The sequence below is a fragment of the Indicator indicator genome, chromosome 6 (genome assembly GCF_027791375.1).
Source record: "Indicator indicator isolate 239-I01 chromosome 6, UM_Iind_1.1, whole genome shotgun sequence".
Classification (NCBI taxonomy): Eukaryota; Metazoa; Chordata; class Aves; order Piciformes; family Indicatoridae; genus Indicator; species Indicator indicator.
This window is the reverse complement of record NC_072015.1, coordinates 12,077,323-12,095,587: the sequence shown is the minus strand read 5'-3', so window position 1 is coordinate 12,095,587 and position 18,265 is coordinate 12,077,323. Positions and strand designations below refer to the sequence as shown.

The window sequence follows — 18,265 nt, the reverse complement described above, 5'->3', positions numbered from 1 at the left end:
TTTGAAAGCAGTCAAAAGGGATCCACATCACCTGGCTGACAAATGTTGTTTCTGTTGAGGGATTGGGATTAACCTGGTAGAATCAGCATCAAGTAAAACCAAACTAGAGACAAAGCATGAAATCTCCTGACACTTGCCACCAATTTATGGTTTCACCATCTGATGAGTTTCAGCTCTCACAGCTAAGGACAGAGTTACCAAAACTGTTTACAAACGGCAGATGTGTCCTCATGACCAAGCTTCCTCTGGGGACCCTCCCCCAGCGTGAAAGCAGTTGCTCTCCATGGCCTATTTCTTTCAGCACTGAAACGTCTTTCCACCATAGAAGGTCTGAAGGTTAAAGCTTTTCTGATATTCACAGAACAGTGACAATGCTTTCAAGAAATTACTCCTGGCCCATCACCCAAGTCCCCTTCCCTTGGCACAGTAACTGAGTCTCCCAGAGAAAAATTTGTCAGCAATAATACAAGCAATACATATATATAAAAGAACTACTCGAGGCAAAACCCATCTCTTTTTCTCATCTAGGAGAAACCCTCCAAATCTCTGGTTTTCATTCACACAGAGAAACAAATCCATTGCTATAAAAATAAAATAATCTTAGGTAATTACAATCTGCTATCTATAATCCCATAGATTTTAACACTCCAGTTCGACTCCTCAGTTTCATCTCAGCTTGTTTAGGCAGCTCTATCACATGTTGGATGTTAAAAGCCTACTCAGCCTATCCCCTCTCTAAATCCAGTAAAAGGGAATATAGGGCTTCAAAAGTCACTTCAGATCTTCTAAAGATCTAAATTATCTTAGAGATAATTATCTTCGTTGACCGTAAAGGGAGCTGAACAAAACAGTCTCTCAAATTACAGCACTTAGGCAGTATAAAGCCAGGCCTTAATACATAACTTCAAAAGGCATGTGACTAGCCACTTTGGCTTCAGAGGGATAACATCTGTGGTTAAAACCTTTCCTGACAACACTGACCACAGTAAAGGGCAGTATTTCTGGTTTAGGAAGGTGTTGTGAGAAGGCTACACAAACATTAAAGGGAAAAAGACTACCCCATAAAAGCATGCAAAGTGATTTTTCGTTGCTAAACACTGATGCAGCTGAAGTATAACTCTTACCTGAATTAATTCCTACACCTTTTAATTCATAGGACAGTATGTAACCACTGTGGTAATGAATAGCTTCTATTTGTACATCCATTTTTCTTGTTAAAAGCAGGTGGCTAACAGCAATTCATTCCTAACTTTCCAGGTTCAAGCATCATATCTGAATATCCATGTAGCAATTCAAAAAACAAATTCAACCAGCTGAGAAGAACTAACTGAGCCTGAATTTTGCATTAAATCATTCTTGGCCATAAGTTAGAGTGTGCACCTGTTTCCAGGCTTTCAGCACACTTTCCAAGAAGTTCTGCTAATTCAAATAATTCAAAATAATATTCCATCAAATTTGTCTTTCATGAAACACACGTTGGGTATTTGCATTTATGCAAGGCTCTAGTTTCAAGGCAGCAGAGAGGCTTGCAGTCTTTAATGCAGCCTGACCTTAAAACTCTCCAAGGTTTTGCAAACATCACGGAAACCTGTATGAACTCAACGTCAGAAACAGTACACAGCATATCATCCTCACACAGAGCACCAAACCAGCAGGGATGTACAGGCATTTGGCACCTTGGTAAGGTTACACTGATTTTCTTTCACAATGGCACGGTTAAAGCTCTGCTCACTGAGAGGGTTTTACAAACGGAGAACTAAGGTATAATAGATTTTAAAATGTTTACCAATTATAGATATACAGCTTGAGAAGTCAAGTGTTTGGTTTTTATAATCTACTTAGCATTTGTGATATTGAAGAATCTACTTGACAGTAGTACTCCCAGTGTTACGTGTTGCTACTGGGAGCATTCAGCGCTTTCACTAATCACACTCCACAGACTCATACTGTGTGTTTAAAAAAAAAAAATACCTAAAGCTTATCTTATAGAATGAAACAGCCACAGAGAAGGGTTATTTGGAGGTCAAGGGAATGCAGGGAGCCCCCTGCAGAGAGATTTTCATGGCTCTGTTTGTCTTGGAAGCAGTGACTTCAGGCTCACCTTGGCCAAAGAGTCTGCACTAACTACCATGCACAGGACCTGCACCTTCTGACTCGGAGCACAGCAGCAGAGGGGAGATTACAGCCTTGGTGATATTTCATATATTTTGTGCAGATGCAAGAATTGGCTGAAATTCTTCTCTTAGAAAATGGGTGTATGGCAGAAGACATAGATGGTAGATGTCACATTAGGCAAGATGGAGAAGGAAGGAAGGAGAATTGGGGTTGACATTCTCATTCGGGAAAAGATTCACTCACCTGTGGAGCTACTGCATGCCTGTAATGCAAAAGAGGTGTACTAAGGCCCCATGCTCTCAGTATGTCCAGTAAGTCTGATTATTTCAAAGTACAGATGCATAGTTAACTGTATGGCATTCAACAAGGCCAAGTGCTGTGTGCTGCACTTCAGTCACAAAACCCCCATGCAGCACTACAGGCTTGAGGAGGATTGGCTTGAAAGAAGCTTGGCAGAGAGGGAACTGGGGGTACTGATGGACAGCCATCTGAACATGATCCAATAGAGCGCTCAGGCATCCAAGGAGAGCAACAGCATCCTGGCCTGTATCAGGAACGATGTGGCCAGCAGGAGTAAGGAAGTGATTGCACCCCTGTACTCAGCACTGGTGAGGCCACACCTCTAATATTGGGTTCGGTTTTGGGCCCTTCACAACCAGAAACACATTGAGGTGCTGGAGCATGTCCAGAGAAGGACAACAAGGCTGGTGAGAGGCCTTGAACACCAGAGGAGGCGGCTGAGGAGTGGCTGACAGAGCTGGGGTTGTTCAGTGTGGAGAAGAGGAGGATGAGGGAAGACCTCATCGCTCTCCGCAACTACCTGAAGGGAGGTTGGAGTGAGGAGGAAGAACGCCTCTTCTTCTTGATGACAAGTGACAGGACTACAAGAAACGGTTGCAAGCTGCACCAGGAGAGGTTTATATTGGATATCAGGAAAAATTCCTTCATCAAAAAGGTCAGGGGGCACAGGAACAGGCTGCCCGAAGAAGTGGCACAGTTACCATTCCTGGAGATGTTTGGAAGCAGAGCTTAGGAACATAGTCTAGCAGTTGTGTAGAGGGAGACGTTAGGTTATATTTGGACTCAATCTCAAGTTCTTCTCTAACCAAGCAATTCTATGATTCTTGCAAAGCATTTTAAGATCCATGAACCCTCAAGCAAACTGGTCAGTGGGTCCAACCTGTAGTATCATTGGGATATCAAATACCTTAGACATCTAGACAAGTATCAAAGAAACACCTCCTTTCATTCCGATGGTGAACTTACCACTGGGAACAAAGTTTTTGTATGCCCTTGTATACAGCTCAGGAAGTGGGGAAATAATTACCTACATCAACTCTTGAGTCCCTGAACATAACCTGTCTGCAAAATCATTACCCTATCATCCCTTCAAAACAATCAGCATAAATAAAGGTTTTTGGTTGTTATAGGGTTTTTTTTAGGAACTTAGAAGGAAAAGTGAAGGACAACTCCTAACTACAAGAATTAACTTCTCTTTGCAATACTGTATGTGCACTTGAGTTTGAAGTAGATACACCAAACATAAATTAGCAAGCTTTGGAAACCACTTGAGTGTAAATAGATGCAAACGTATGTAATGCATCATTATGTGTTTTATGTACTCTTAGTATTTGGCAGTTTTATTACTACCTGGAGGTCCCCCCTTCCAGAAAAGAGTTCCTTTGCTTTGCCACATTATTTAACAGTTTGCCTTTTACACAGCCTATGGCAACAACACCCAACCCACACGATTTTTAGAAGTTGCAATGACTGAAAGAAACCACAAAAAAGCACAAGAGTCACAAATGGTAAGAGGGATATAAAGCTGCCCGCCCTTCCCTTCTGCCCAAGTGAAGTAATAAAGAAAGAACAGTGGAAGTTCAGTCCTGCGTTTCTCAAGTGCAGATCAAAACAAGCCCTCACTTACTAGAGTGTCTCTGCTAGTTACATTGCAACTTCCTCCTCTGTCACAACAAGATAAGTAGGAGAGCCCTCTGACACACTTTGCCTCCAGAAAGCCAACCCAAGGGAGTCATACTGGCTGGTAAATAACCACATGCTCAAACAACATTGTTCTTTTTAATAATGATAACAAAATAAAGTAGCAGAGCTTGCATAAGACACAATAAATCAAGTCTATCTCTCAGCCAAGTCGAAGATGAGACCAACCTGGCAGTAAGGCAAGACTTCCAAAACCGTACTCTTAATGCTTAGAAGTTTAAAGCTGAATCAATATACTACTGCCAACAGAACATCTTCTATTTCTCAGTTCCATGAAAATGGCCTTTCAAAAATATTTTGCAATAGTAAGATAACCCATATCCTTTAAATACAGTCATTCCCTCATGTGTACCTTTTGTACAAGGAGAAGAAAATCTTAAATGTGCAAACTGAAAACATGGACAATATCACTCCAGCTTTGCTCCTGTTAACAGCTTCTGAGCTGAAGCACTTATTACTTAAAGCACAGTGAATTTTACCACAGCAATGACAGAAGACAGTGTCCTTATTGCAAAGATCACATTTCAGTATTGCTACATTCACTTCAAAAGTACTTGGAAACACTGCATTCAGAGCCTAATATAAACCATTCTGTAATAAATACAAAACTATTATTTTTCACTAAACCATAGTTCTAGGAAACAAAATGAAGATAAGTAAGCTAGTTTTCAGACATTACATCGTAGCTTAGAAGATAAGTTTTAAAAAATGGGGGGAGGAAGAAAGAAAATAAACAAACAAGAAGTTAAAGTCCCCCAAGTTTCCCAAGCTAAAGCCATCCTGGATGAAACCTGGATATTTTCAGATTACAAAAGGGAACTGGAATTCAGTTCCTTTCCTTCTCCCCTAATGCTATAACCAAATCAAATCACCCTGGATGAAAGAAGTTTAAGTGCTGCATAGTACAAGACAAATGTGAGGGGAATGGACTGACAGGACATGGATGGGACAGGACATGATGCTTCTCTGCTGCTTTTTCCAAAAGAAAGACAACTAAATCCATAGATTGACACTGACCTATAGAAAACATTTATGAAAATCCTTGGTTTCTAATTGATTAAGATACATACCCCTATGATACTCAAGCCTTTCAGGTAGTCCTGACGTGGTTGGGCTTGTGGCACACAGCCTGCTAGAACCACTTTCTTCTTTCCTTCTTGGGCTTTCCTAAGCAAGGACAGACAGATTTGGTGTTAAAATTTACAAAACTAATCATGTTCAACCTCAAAATAGTCATATTGCACATGACACGGGAAAGCAACCACAAAGAAAACATTCCCAAATCCAAAGCAACCTGTACACATTTGAGCCTCAAGAAACCAAAGAAATCAACATACCAAAAGAACTCCACATGAAGCTATGAAGCTATAGCACACATGGCTCGTTTTGGGGAGTATCTACAGAGACCATTACCACTGCGTATCACGGGCAAAAGCATAACCATGAAAACCATAATCAAGTTAAATTAACCTTCATTTGTCACAATGATATCAGAGAATCTGGTCAAGAAAATGAGACAGAGATATTAAATGCAATTCAAGAGAAGTCAGAATTTTAATGGACAGCCTATGCAATCAGAAGCCACTGGCTCAGAACACACAGTATTTATGTAATACCAGTCAGAAATGATCAGTTACATCAGTTTTATGATGTTTACTTTAAAATGTTCATGTAAATGCTTATTTGAAATCATACTGAGCATTTTCAAGCTTGAACTGCCTTTGGCAGAGAAGCATTTCTCAGGATATTAACTTACATCTTTCCTTAGCTTTGATGCTACCTTTCTCCCAAGCAGGAAACCAAAACACTAAGATAAATTGCTACCGTTGTTCATTTCGTTAGCAGTACTCTGACTCATTTTCAATTCAACAGTGAATATCGAGACATCAAGGAGTCTTGAAACTACAGGAAGGCCTGAACAGAACTATTGGCTGCATACAAAACAGTCAGATGCAAAGCCTGCTTATGTTCATTAAACTTGGAAGATCATCCATTAACACATTAACCCAGCATGACTACTGCATTACAATGTGCAAAACAGTAAAGAAGAGAAGCACTGAATAATTTTAGCAAATTTTCTAGTTCTAACATGTTATGGGTTGCACTAAGAACTATCTTTCACAGTTGCATACTTTATCACAACCCCCTGGCAGACTTCTGTCAAACTGGAACCTTGTAAATCTGTATTTCTCCAGCAATATATAGATTCATGAAGTGTTTACTGTTATGTTGGAAGAGGATAAGACATGTCATAACATTTTTCTACAAAAAAAAAAAAAAATCCTACCCGAAATAAACAACTGCTTAGACAATTTTATACTCTTCAGCTTCCTTGAGCTGCCTCCAAGCTGAATGCACTAGAGAAAGCGAGGTTCAACAAGCACAAGGATGCTACACTCAGTATCTGGAGATCTGCAGCAAGTGCAAATTTAACAAAGGAAATAAAAAAAACCACCACCAAACAAAAACCCCAGACTGGTATCACACACAGTTCCACCACTCACAATTTTCACTTTGTACTCGTAATATAGACAAATTTATTTACAAATTACACACAAATTGTAATATGAAATGAGATCTCAGGACATCTCAGCAAATACCTTATATGGCCTGCTTCCCTACAATGAGGCATTTTGAAGGAACAAATTAAATATCCTACATGGAAAGAAGTATGAAATAACAGAAAAATGTATTACACCTATTATCTCATATCTAACATACATGTAGCAAATCTCTATGAAGTGTTCAATTTTGGTTTAGTAGGATTTTCAGGAAATCTTCAGACATTCATCATACTGAGCATCACTGGCCCTCTACTTGCATGCTGAAATGTATAATACAAATCCAAATCATTTCATCTCTTCCTTGATAATATTTCTGTGGATAAAGAACTATGACGAAATGCTCATTTACTATATTTCTTGGGCAGTGAATCTAGCAACATGTCTCAAAAATCTACAATCCTTCTTTTCTTTCAGTTCTAAATATTTAAAGGGTTTCCCAAACTTCAATAAAAGTCACCTACTTCTACATATTCAAGTAAAAAATGTAAAATGAAAAAAAAAAAAAATCCTACTTAGCATTACCTGAAAATGTCACACAGCACTATGTGACACTCCACTAACCCAAAAGATAAAAACTGCTATCTGCATAGTGTAACAGATTCAACCTAATGCCTCCAGGCAAGACAGTAAGACCTGTTTCCAGCAAACAAAGCACACATCCCTGGGCAGCTCTGCATCTGGTATCATCTGCTGCTAGCATCAGCCATTTCCATCTACTTGAAAACCTGTGTGAGCACTACTGAAGGAAAAGCTTTTATTTGAGTCTTTTTAGCAGAGAAAAAAAATAAACAAAGTTTCCCTTGACACATTAAATGGCATTTTAATGTTATTTCACAGCTTTAACATTTTGCTGTATCTTCTGGGACTATAACTGGAGCTGGGGGAGAAAAGTTAAACTGAATATTCTTCATAATAATCATTGCTTTCATTAAAGTTTTTTTAAGTTATTCAGGTCTCTACAGAATAAAGAATTTTGTAGAGCAGGATTTTTTTTTTTTTTGCTTTAAAATGCAATTAAGTGGAAATGTCAGAATTAAATTCTCAACCATAAGGTATTTTCATGCTATACATAAGATACTGTACAGTCCATGAAACCCACCAGAAATGAACAACCTTTGTAAGGAAATTAGGAAAATAAACCACTTCTCCAAATATCCACTCCAGTACTATATTGTCATCTCCTTTTAATATGGTTTAATGAGCTCTCCTCATATTAATATAAGCCTACAAAAATTATTTTTCAGAAATCTACTTAGTACAGCAACTCTATTAAAAAAGCCTTTATCCTTCAAAGCCATGAATAGGAATGAGAATGATACCTCATGGAATCTACTAGGTGGCATGAATAAATACATCTTCCCTTTCAGACTTCCTTTATATTTTTCAATTACAAGAACCTTACCTTGAACTTTCAATTTAATTGACTCAAGAAACATTTTCTAGAAATGCATTCTTTTTCTAAAAACGACTTGCAAGATCTGAATAGAAATTTCATGGAGCAATTCTTTTTTAAAGAAAGGAATTATTCAAGCTACTTCTTAAGTAATGGGGGGAGGAACAAAAAGAAAAAGGTGAGAAACAACAGAGGCATGCAAAAAAGTACTGCATACAGTAGAAAACTTGTAAAAGATCTGTAATGCAACTCCACCACACAGATACAGCCATTGCAACTATAACTGTACTATCAGACTCAATGAAGTACATTTCATGTATTCTCCTTTTTACAAAGCAAATTTGAGACTGTTAGAATCATAGAAGAGTCTGGGTCAGAAAGGACCTCCAAAGGTCATCTAAGTCCAACCCCCTCTGCAGTCAGCAGGGACATCCTCAACTAGATCAGGTTGCTCAGAGCCCTGACAAACCTCACCTTAAATATCTCCAGGGATGGGGCCTCAAATACCTCCCTGGGCAACCTGTTCCAGTGTTCCACTGTGTTCCAGTGTACCCTCACGGTACAGAATTTGTTCCTAGGACAGGGGGAAACTTCTGCCTTGCTTATGTGCACTTCTATTTATGCTGTTAGAAACCTGCCCAAACTGGAGTATTCCCCACCCCCTATTTTATGCAATGTGCTGTTGTATGGTTTCTCTACCATTTACTGAGTTCCAAGACAATTTGGTTAATAACATAACAAAGATAAAGAACATCCCCTTCACCCACCAGAAAAGCCCCCAGTAAGCATTTTGTCCACCAGCACTGTGTCCATAGCAACACTGTGAGACAGCCTGGCAGCCAGTGCAGGAATCTGCACCACTTTTTCACAACACAGCTGATCAGGTGTGGAATCACTGCAGGAAAAAAAAAAGTTATTGAGACCTTTTCCTGAAGTTCAAATCTAAGAAAAGCAATAGAAAAAGAAAATGAAAGCAGAGAAGATGGAATACCAAGTTCAATGGAAGACCACCTATGGCATCAGAAGCATTTGCTAACTTGCTCTTTGCTAAAAAGACGTAAAAGAAGCCAAGCCAGATCCATATTGTTCACCTGCCCACTTCCCTTTCCAAAAGCAGAGCTTCCTAAAGAGCTTTTGTAAGCTGTGAACTCTTAACTGAAGGACTTCTAGCTCTCAGTCATCCACCATTACTCTCACCAAGGTATCCCAGCTGCAGAAGAAGGCATGGCAGGCATCTGAAATCAAAAGCAGCCCGTTCTGCAGGGAGCAACACTGGCAACTACAAACTGGTCAGCATGAAACATGCAATTTGTAAAGTGTTGCTCTAGTACCTGATACACGAAACCAAGTACTATACCTATGATCCTCACTGTTTTTCCTCCAAAACCCCACTGCTGGTGGAATTAAATAATGAAGAAGCAGCAAGCTGCCTCCAGCACCATGACTAAGTAACAGTCTGTGGCAAAACTGCCTAGCTTGCTGTGGGATTTGAAGGCAAGTTGACCAAGGACCAAGGCCATTTACAATCAACAGTCGTTTTGTGTTAAATGAAGATACATGAAGCTGGCCTGACAAAAAGCTGAAGCAGATTCTGAGCTAGGGCCTTTGCTTAATTAACTGCAGTTTTAATATTGAAGCTGACACCCTTCAATATGCTAAACATAAGACTCAATTTTCCTCACAAATCATGCTAAACGTCACCTAGAAGGCAGGGACAACCCATGAGAGGGATATCTCTGGGTGTGATGCCTCTGGCACCAGGGGACACACATTCTGTTGGCAGTGGTACCATGGTCAGCAAAGTGCGTGCAGCATGGGCCAGCAGCACCACCAGCTGTAGCAGCAGCTGAGACCAGGTGAGAAGACAGAGATGAGGATGGTTGACAGGCTGTACTTCCTTTTCCTCCACCCAAGACAAGGACAAGTTTCTTGGTTAGAATTGCCCCTTCAACATACAGCTTAACCTATGCTGCATTTCTGTTGGTATTATTGCAAAGGTTTGCATCTCCAGCCCTGTCAGATGTTACCCAGGATTTCTTAATCCTGAGATCATCTTTCCATTAGTTTATCTATCACCGGCAAGCCCAAATCTGTTGTGTTTGTCACTTTGAACAATTACACTATTTGTTTTAACTTTCTGAGCTGTGTCATGGCAAGTACTTACTGAGACACCCAAAAGTGGAGGCAAATGTTGATTTTGCCCAATAGTTTCAGCAACAGTCCCAGCCTCTGAGACAGTCAAACACCAATATCTTACCCATAGCGTGACACAGTCAAATACAAGTAAGAGAAGAAATAAGAGCAAAATCCCCAGCAAAAGCAATGAACTCAGGGGGAAATTGCTTTACAGTGATCTTGTTAAGTTTTACATTGATAGTAGCTGGGAGATGTTCATAAAATAACAAGGGCAACTAATGCCGAAGTTTAACAGGAAGCATCTTTATCTGAAATTAAAATGAAACCTGAAATGCAAATTTCAACCTGAATCCTACTAGGCAAATGACAACTGACCATACCTTCAAGTAAGTTTCTACACCAGTGAGCTACATCTAGCACACACAGTATTCCTCTCCCCACTGCAGTACCAGCACAAAGCCACAACTGGCACATTAAGATGTGTACAATTACAACAAATTGTGCAGCACACCAGTGTAGTCTAGTAATGCCATTTTCATGGCCTTCTATCACAAAATCCACAACACCCCTTATCAGATATTTTAGAAAGGTGTGAAGCCATAATTCAGCAGGGAATTTGTATCTAGTAAGAGCCAAAGAAATGTTAGCACACATGAAATAGTTCTGCTAAGGCAGTTTCAGACGAATACAGTATGAGCTGCATGTATGACTGCCAAGTGATATAAAAAGCAAAATCAGGAGGATACTCCTACCCAGGCTATAGAAATGATGTGATGTCTTCAGGGGGAAAAAAAATGCTATATAGGTAAAGATTCAAATGTGTGAAAGATTTTCCAAGTATCTCATCTGCTAAATTAATCATTAGGAAGCCACAAGTTTTAAAGGCAGCACGACATCCCTGAAATGAAAAGATGGTGCCTGTATAGGATCTGGAATACATTCCTGGAAATTCATAAAAATCACACAGCTAACCGCTGTTTGAAAAATTGAAAATGCTACCTTAAACTGTGGCTTTACAGGCCAATTTCATGTCTCATCACCACCCAGAGGTGGTAGATGGGAACATCCTCCCTGTCTATTGCTTCTACCTTTCTCCAGCTCCAACCCCTCTTCTTTCTCATTTCTGGCCATCTGGCATCACCCTCCTATGCTTCCAGGGGTCACTAATGTAGGAGAAATCTACAGTGAGTCAAGCCTGTTGGTTTTGTTTGTTGGTTGGTTGGGGTTTTTTTGTGGTTTGTTTTTTTTTTTAATTCTGCTGTTAGCTCATGGGGAAAGGGCTGCAGAAGCACTGAAACAGACGTCAAGAGAAAGCTGTTGGGAAGGAAATGGAAAAAAAAAGAAGGATATGGGAATTGTTTCATCTATTATGAACTCAAGTCTCATGAAAGCTCTAGTTACCACCCTGCACCCTCTGAACTTGTCATCTTTGGCAAAAACCATTAGGTAACATGAAAAAAGGGAAAAAGTTGTTACATGTTGCACTCCTGACAAAAGCAAGCATGTCTTTTGTGAAAACATTTCAAAATCACAAACATTTGCTCCATCAGACTTCACACTGAGGTTGTAAAGATGTGCTTCATGCCAAAATATGTAAATAAAAGCATTAATTTTTTTTTCTCCAACAGAGTTTTCCATAGGAGGTGAGAAGTCAGCTCTGAGAACAACCCCAAGACTCACAGGCTATGTTTCAAATTATTCCCTACATTTCTGAGAGGACATACCTGAGAGAGAAAAAATGTGGATCAGATCCTCTCAGTATCTGTGAGAACATGCATTACACTTCCTGTATCTGTCCCACTCTCAGAAAAAAATCCTTTGAATGCACTACTCAAACTTCTGCTTCTCACAAGTTTAACAGATCCATCCAGGCTTTTATAGCAGACACTTGCATTCATCACACTCAAAAATGACGGATTAGCAGCTGCTTCCAAACTGTAGGGAATTTTCCCAACACAGCTTATTGCATTAGCTCCTATATCTCAGTTTCAATGAAAATTTGTTTTCATCCAACTACTTGGCACACAAGTGAAATGACTGCAGGTTTGTCTGCAAAAGACCATGTAGGTTTAAATTGTAGACCCAGTCAAGCCTGTGCCTGAATTTTACTCAAATTTCCTGTAAATGTAACTTTATAGGCAGCAATTAAAGATCCAACAGTTACTCTTGAGCAGTCCTTACTCAAACACAGCATTTTAGTGGTGCCTGATGGTCTTTTCCTCCTTCAAAGACTTTTAGAATCATAGAATGGTTTGGGTTGGAATGGATCTCCAAAGGTCACCAAGTCCAACCCCCTCTGCAGTCAGCAAGGACAGCCTCAACTAGATCAGTTGGCCCAGAGCCTTGACGAGCCCCACCCTTGAATATCTCCAGAGATGGGGCCTCATCTACCTACCTGGGTAGGTTCCAGTGTTCCCCTACCCTCATGGTAAAGAGCTTGTTCCTAACAAGCAACAGTACAAATATTTTACCAAACTGAAAAAAACCACATCTATATGTATTCAGGAAGAGATGTGATGAAGGAATAAATCCTAAATCTTCACTGGGCTAGTCATGCAGGATTTGCCCTTCATAAAGCCATGCTTTACTACAGAAAGTACACATTCTCCAAGTAAAATACTCACAGCTTTTCAGATCCATACCTACTCACTGAAGTTAAATTACTTAAGACCACAATTAGGCAAATGTCTAATTCCTGTCTTAGATAAAGTTGTCTTCCTGCAGTAGGTCTTTTATTACTGATTGTCTATTCAAAGCCTTTAGCATGCTTCAATAAAAATGGGGAAATAAAAGCCCATCTTTCTTTGAACTCTGTTGAAAAGAAAATTAAATACCAAACATTTATCAAGACACTTCTAAACAGACACACTAAACTAGATTATATCTGCATTTGTGCAGATTTACAATTGAGTTCAGCACGTTGATTGGTCTGGCAATACCAGCAAGTTCAAGTACCACAAAGATAACACCTAAGACAATGTCTTCTACAATTAATATTTTGTTTGGTTTATCTATTTCTAGGACTCAAGAAAGAAGAATTTTTTTTTCTATTACTATGGCTTTAAACTACGTACATGCAACCCCAAGCATATGTGTCACAAAACTTTGGCCATCACCAGCACTGCTGCCTTTTCTGCCCTTCTACTTTTACATCTGATCCTTAGCTCTCTGCTGCCAGCACAAGAAATTTTAAGTCTCAACTTCTTTGAGGCATAGAGTATCAGATATATTGATGTTCCAACAACTCAGCATTGCGAAGTAGAGGCTGCTGGTAGCCATACTGCCAGGGAGGTGCTTCAAGGGGCAAACACTGGAATTACCTTTTAAAAATATCAAAAAATTTAAAAATTACTAGTTTCTGCATACCCTTGGAGCTTTATGTCCTTCAGTATGCACATGACAGGTGGTAGCATGGTTCTAAAAATATTTCACTGCCCTTGTACATCTCCAGTTTCATGCTAGCCTTTCTTCAGCAAGGATCGAAGCAAATGACAGTGACAAGTTTTCAGAAGTAGTTCCCTATTTTTATCTTTATCTTCTGTCCTTTATGTTCTACCACAACTTTCCTGCTCCAAATACAAGCATTTTTACATTCTCTCTACTATTTCAGAAAAGTAAGGCGTAATTTTCCCCCCTTCAAAGATGGAAAATGAAATCCTATTCTGAATTTAGTTTTGCATATACAGATACACTATTTAATCAGATATACTTGTGTCAAAACCAGTGAAAGGAAATTTCCTGCAAATACACTTGGAAAGAGACATTGAAGTTCTAGCAGATTAAAGGAACAGAAATCAAAGTCATGAGTGAACTTTAGTATAACCCATTTGACTCTTACTCTATTCCTCTGTTCTCTCCCTACACATTCCTGTAGGAACTACAACATTCTATTGTAGCATTTGTGGCATATCTTTCCTTTACCTTTTGTTAACTGACCGTTTAATGTGCTTTACCTTCCCAATCTTCCCACTTGTAGTTCTATTCCTCTGTTTAAACATAAAACAAGTGCAGTTTTAAGCCTACTATTATTCTAATTAATTTGTGAAATCTTACACTGCCTCTCAGGTTCAAAGCCTAGGCAGGCTTCAAGTTACACACATGCACCGCCAATGGTTGTAATGTAAAACTTTGTTGACACAATGGCTAAAAAAAAATGAAATTAGAGTTGAATGAAAATTAAATAATCTGATTTTTCCCCCAGGGGTGTAGTATGCTTCCCAGTACGAGGCTACCTATAAAATTAAAAATGGATCATCAAGAGAGTTTGCTGTTCTAGAAGTTATTATGAGTGCTTCTTGTTTCATTTTTGTTCTTGGTGGTTTTTGGTTAAGCATAAGATACCAGGAATTTTTTCCCTTTGGTAAGGAAGATGAAAATTATAAAAATAAATAAATAAATAAATAAATACATGGAAGAAATATATACAGCAGTAAATAGTATCAACAATATCATTCTATCCTTGCAGGTTTCTATGTTTGCCTGACATAGAATATTCTGATAAAAAGCCAAGGATAACAACCAGCTCATTCTCTCTTGGACACATCAGGGCAGTTGAGTAAGAAAAGCCACAGACTTGAAAGGCAATCAAAATTCTGCCTTTTGCCACTCAAAAATCAGGTAGCTATGACTACTATTTGAAAGAAAAAAAAATTCTGGAGAGCCACTAAATATAGTTTCATCATATGTGTACAGAAGACTGTCAGAAGCTATCCAGCAAAGAAAAGGGAACACAATTCAGTGAAGTAGTTTTTCAAAACAGTAAGCTGCAAGTACTTTTTCCCTTATGGAAAGAGTGTATGAGCAGCCACACTGTGCCTAGTTTTTTGTCAGGAATTCTACAGCGGATGAAGGCTACACCATGGCACAATGAAACAGAAACAACAAAGAATACATCAGAAACCAAAAAGGAGGTTTAACTCCTAAAATACCAGAACCTCCATTCTGCCCAAATCATAAATGTTATCACATTTTTAATTAACCTTTTACTCTTCTTTAGTTTCTTGCTTTAATTCATTAAACTCTTCAAGTAAAGCTCTTCTTAATCTAACGAGATGAGGACTGTTTTACTTAATTCTTATTCATGATCACAGTATCTGAATAGCACTAAAAGTAACAAACTATGCGGTATACTGTGTCTTATAATCTGTTTACCTTCAATTTTATAGAATAAGGGGAATGTAGCTTGGAAAGGACTTTTAGAGGACAACTAGCCTAGCCTTATGCTCACAAGTAGACAACTGACAACATCATTACTCAGCTAAGGCTGGAAAACTTGCTGCCACTTGTTAATTTGTTCTAGTCCGACCAAGAAGAGTTTGGTACCATGATCTTCGCAGCTGCCTTTGAAGTAATTGCAGACTGCTATGAGATGACCCACTAGCCTGCCATGTGCCAGATTTGTGATGGCCTGACCCTGTTAGTAGTCCTCCAATGGGCCTGTTTTAGTCTCCTTGCATCTCTCAACTCTCTCTACTACACCCAAACACTGTAACCCAGGTGAAGCCCCATGAAGTGAAGAGGAATAAATGCCATTCCTCAATTCTCTGGGTCACGTTTCTCTTAGTCAGTGAGATCGACTCCTGAGCACCGGTTTCTTGGTCCTCACAATACACTTCACATTCTTTGCAACAGAATATTTAGCCAACAGCCTTATCTCAATAGATTATGAATGACTGTTAACTAGCTCTTCACTAATACCTTTAATTTCTCCTTGTTTTATACTACATCTAAGAGAATGATAAAAATTCAAACAACTCTCCATGGAATACATTTTGACATATACATTTCTTGGAAAGAAAAATCTGGTTTCTGTACTCATAGAACATCTTAGTGTTTCTATACTTACGCAAATTCAGAGTTCCTGAAAGTAACAGACTCCTACGCTGCTTGAACATGATGCTTTAGAAGGGCCTTGCACCACAGTACAACACAAACCGAAAAGATATTACCGTTTTCTTGTCTGCAGAGATTGAAGCTTTGAGTCTTGAGGTTACAAGTACAGAAAGTTCATGACAACTATTTAAGAAGCTAATCTGACTTTTGGAGAGAAAAATGGATGATTTTTGTCATTTTTTTTTTAACTCAGGCATTTTTAGTCTCATTATCAGAATCAAAACAAAAATTAATTTCCCGGGTGACTTAAATGACTGCACTTTGATTTTGCCTGTGTGCTGATGGAAAAATTCTCCACTCAAGTTGTTGTCACTGATGTTTGAGCATGGGAAGGGAGAAGATGTTATTAGAAAGCAGGAAGTTCAAAAGTGCATGAAGCAGTGTAAGATGGCTTTAGTGCGCTCCCACTGTGCAGTGGGACTTATCAGAGTAGCTACATCAGTTTGTCACTACCAATTTATGCAACACACTTGCTTCCATTCTGGTTTAGGCTTTTTGATGTGTATGGTTGGCAAGGCCAGAACTGAGAAAAGGAAGAGGAAGAGACAAGCCCTAGAAGTAGCTCTGAGAAATTAATACCAGTTTATGTCATCTAAATCTAGTTCAAAATGCATTATTTAAAGAGCTAAAAATTGTAACTTCTATCTGAACTGAAGGGGCAATTTCTCCAAGTATATCAGCTTGCTTAAAAATGTTTCCTAAAATAACCAAGATACCATTTTAGTACTTTTCACAATAGATAATACTTTACAAGTTTAATACACTGCCAGGCATTTCATAGGGACAATAATAAATGCATGGGCTCATGAAAGTTTTAGGTCACATGCATATCTGAAAGGTCAGAACAATTTAATGGATTCATGACACAAATATTAGCTTTTATGTCTTAACACTAAATGATTCTAAGGAGTACCAATCCAATGTGGCTTGAATATACATATATGCATATGACAACAACTACTTTACTCCCAAAGCTCTATTTCCTTTTTTTTTTTCTTCTAAATTTCCCATCAACTTTAATTCTCACATCTTTAGAGCACCTCTTCACCTCTAATACTACACAGTACCAAGTTTACAGGACATAAGCAGGAGCAGCAACTATTTCAGCACAATAAACCACACTTCACCAGGACTTTACAGTTTTATCCCCCATTCCACTCATCAGGAATGTCAGGAGAAAGGCCTCATTATAGTATGCTATTGATCAGTGGCTTTTTAAAGATAGTCATCTATCATGACAGTAATGAATAATTTCTAAAGGTTATTTTGCAAGTCCTATGCCAGATGAGCTAGGTGGTGTACAGATGAAATTTCTGTAATGATCTCTAACTTTTTTCTCAGTCCCATTTCTGTTGAGCAATGACCCACAGGACCATAAGGGAAATGGAGGCAGAGTCTAGTTGCAACGTTTCTGGGGCTCCCAAACCTTCATTGTATACCAGATTCATGCCCTTATTAATCCTCTAACGTAAAAGGCCCTCAAGTGTTAAGTCTCTCTCCCTGGACTTCAGACACAGTGAATTAATGCAAAACATTCAATGTAGCATTCAAGTTAGCACTGCCTATGCAACCACTTCAAATTTTTAATTTATTTCTAATTTTAATATACATCTCTACAGACTTCAAGCCACCTCACACCAGGAAATGATACTAAATAATGCAATGCTTTACATTAAGCCCACTTAATGCAGCTCAGAATTCGACTGAATCTCAGTGGAAATTATTATCCAGTTAAGAAACTTTGGAAAAGAAATCCACATGCTCCTATGAGAAGTTTCAAAGAAATTCTGCTCAACATTTCTGATACACTACAGAATTTGAAAGGATGAGAGAAGTGCTAACTGCACAACTTCACAACTTACACCTCTGAAATTAGCTAAAAGATCTCATTTTTCTTTGACATTTCCATAGCAAAGCAAGCACATTTTTCAGACTGATTGCACAAATTGCTTCATTAATACTACTTCATTAATAAACATCATGATTTTTTTTCCTACCATAGCCTGTACACAAAGATTCAAAGCGTTAAATAGTAATTCTTGCAGTGATTGAGCCTTTATTCTGAACAGTCTACACACAGGAAGATCTTTCCCTGCCATCAAGTAAAAATTATTTAACAGGTGCCAGAGGGAGTTGGAACTTTCCTTTTACACACAGCTCAAAT

General features: G+C 38.8%; 1 protein-coding gene across 1 annotated transcript in view; it reads right to left on the bottom strand.

Annotated features, from left to right (window-relative positions):
* CDKAL1 (CDK5 regulatory subunit associated protein 1 like 1) overlaps window positions 1-18,265 on the bottom strand; it is a 415,443-nt gene that overhangs the window by 285,215 nt on the left and 111,963 nt on the right. Inside the window, exon 4 of the mRNA XM_054381757.1 lies at window positions 5,187-5,283. Within this exon, the coding sequence (XP_054237732.1) occupies window positions 5,187-5,283 (97 nt within the window). The remainder of the gene's footprint in view (window positions 1-5,186; window positions 5,284-18,265) is intronic.